This window comes from Apteryx rowi, unplaced genomic scaffold, assembly GCF_003343035.1.
Source record: "Apteryx rowi isolate R43461 unplaced genomic scaffold, aptRow1 scaffold_1289, whole genome shotgun sequence".
Lineage (NCBI taxonomy): Eukaryota > Metazoa > Chordata > Aves > Apterygiformes > Apterygidae > Apteryx > Apteryx rowi.
The window spans coordinates 15848-17923 of NW_020447518.1; the positions used below are offsets into that span (position 1 = coordinate 15848).

The following is a 2076-nucleotide window of genomic DNA, read 5'->3' on the forward strand; positions in this document are numbered from 1 at the left end:
CCTGGCTCCCCACAGCCCCCCCTGGCCCCGCGGTGCGCCCCAGAGCCCCGTGATGCCCCCCCGCGATGCCCCCTGCGTCCCCCCCCCGGCCGGGCCCTGAGGCGCCGCCGCCCGCAGGCTGGTGCAGAAGGCGGAGCTGGTGCGGCTGTCGCAGACGCTGCTGCACGTGCCCAAGCTGCACTGGGTGGTGGTGGAGGACGCGGCGGCGCCCTCGGCGCTGGTGGCCTCGCTGCTGGCGCAGAGCGGGCTGCGCTTCACCCACCTGCATGCGCCCACGGCACCCGAGCGCCGGCGCCGCCCCGGCGACCCGGCCTGGCTGCGGCCGCGCGGCGCCGAGCAGCGCAACCGCGCGCTCCAGTGGCTGCGCGACACGCGGGCGCCCGCCGAGCCCGCCGTCGTCTACTTCGCCGACGACGACAACACCTACAGCCTGCGGCTCTTCGACGAGGTGGGCAGCGTGGCGGGGACGGCGGCGGCGCGGCGGGGACGGCGGCAGCATTGCCCCCTCGCGCCGCCTCACCGTCCGCCTCCCGCCGCAGATGCGCAGCACCCGGCGCGTGGCGGTGTGGCCGGTGGGGCTGGTGGGCGGCCTGCGCTTCGAACGGCCGCTGGTGGAGCGGGGCCGCGTGGTGGGTTTCCACGCGGCCTGGAAGCCCGAGCGGCCCTTCCCGCTGGACATGGCCGGCTTCGCCGTGGCCCTGCGGCTGCTGCTGGCCCGGCCCGGCGCCCGCTTCGACCCGCGCGCCGAGCGCGGCTACCTGGAGAGCAGCCTGCTGCGCCACCTCGTCTCCCGCGAGCAGCTGGAGCCCAAGGCCGACAACTGCACGCGGGTGAGCGCGCCGCGCCGCGCTGTGCCGTGTTGTGCCGTGCCGCACCGCCCGGGCGCCGGGGCCCACGTTAACCGTCGCCGTCCCTGCAGGTGCTGGTGTGGCACACGCGCACCGAGAAGCCCAAGATGCGGCAGGAGGAGCAGCTGCAGCGAGAGGGGCTCGGCTCCGACCCCCACGTGGAGGTGTGAGCGACGGCGGCGGCGCCGGAGACGGGAACGCGCCGGAGACGGGGACGTGCTGGACACGGAGACGCGCCGGATGCGGGGACGTGCCAAAGACGGAGACGCACTGGAGACAGGGACGTGCCAGACGCAGGGATGCCCCAGAGATGGGGACGCACTGGATATGGGGATGTGCCAAATGCGAGGACACGGGGTTAGCCGGACACAGGGATGCACAGGACACGGGGACGCGCCAGGGATAGGTACATATCGGAGACGGGGATGTGCCGGACACGGGGATGCAGCGGCACGAGGACGCGCCAGAGATGGCGACGTGCCGCAAACCGGACGCGGGGACGTGCCGGACGCATGGACGCTCCAGACGCAGGGATGCTCTGGACGCAGGGACACACCGCGGCGCCGCTCTGATTTATTTATTGGGCTGTGGCCCCCCCCTCCCCGCACACCAGGGGGGCCCAGGCGTGTCCAAAGCCCCTTTCCCGGTTCCAGCCCCGCGCGTCTCCTCCGCAATAAACTGCCGGCTCCGTCCTCGGCCGTGTGATGGGACGCGGCGGCCCGGGAAGGGGGCGGGGGGCGCCGGGGGGGGGCCAGGCCTCAGGTGAAGAGCTGCCCCGCGCCGGCGGCCCCCCCCGCGGCACACACAGGGGCCGGGGGCCAGGCCGGGGGGGGCGGCGGCGGCAGCAGGGGCCCCCCCCAGCCCCCCGGCTGCCGGTGGATCTTCATGTGGGCGTTGCGGCTCTTCACCTTGAGGAAGGTCCTGGCGGATCGGGGGGGTCAGCGGGAGCCGGGGGGGGTCCCGGCCGCGTGTCCCCCCCCTCACCGCCGCCGCGCACTCACTTGCCGCAGAGCCGGCAGGGGAAGCGGGAGCCGGGGGCCGCGTCCGGGGGGGCCTCGGGGCCGGGCGGCGCCTGGGACGGAGAGCGGCAGCAGGGGGGGGTGGCGGTGGACCTGTGGCCCCCCCGGGCCCCCACCGACCCCCCCAGACCCCCCCGTACCTGCCTCCGCGCCCGGCCTAGCCGCCGCTTGTGCAGGTAGTAAAACTCGACGCACTGCGGCAGCCGCTT

General features: G+C 75.7%; 1 protein-coding gene across 1 annotated transcript in view; it reads left to right on the forward strand.

The window, feature by feature from the left end:
- Positions 1-1540, forward strand: part of LOC112961121 (neutral alpha-glucosidase AB-like) — a 9727-nt gene extending 8187 nt beyond the window's left edge. Inside the window, exons 13-15 of the mRNA XM_026055992.1 lie at positions 102-448; positions 540-830; positions 920-1540. Of these exons, the coding sequence (XP_025911777.1) occupies positions 102-448; positions 540-830; positions 920-1018 (737 nt within the window). The 3' untranslated portion in view covers positions 1019-1540. The remainder of the gene's footprint in view (positions 1-101; positions 449-539; positions 831-919) is intronic.
- The last annotated feature ends 536 nt before the right edge of the window (positions 1541-2076 follow it).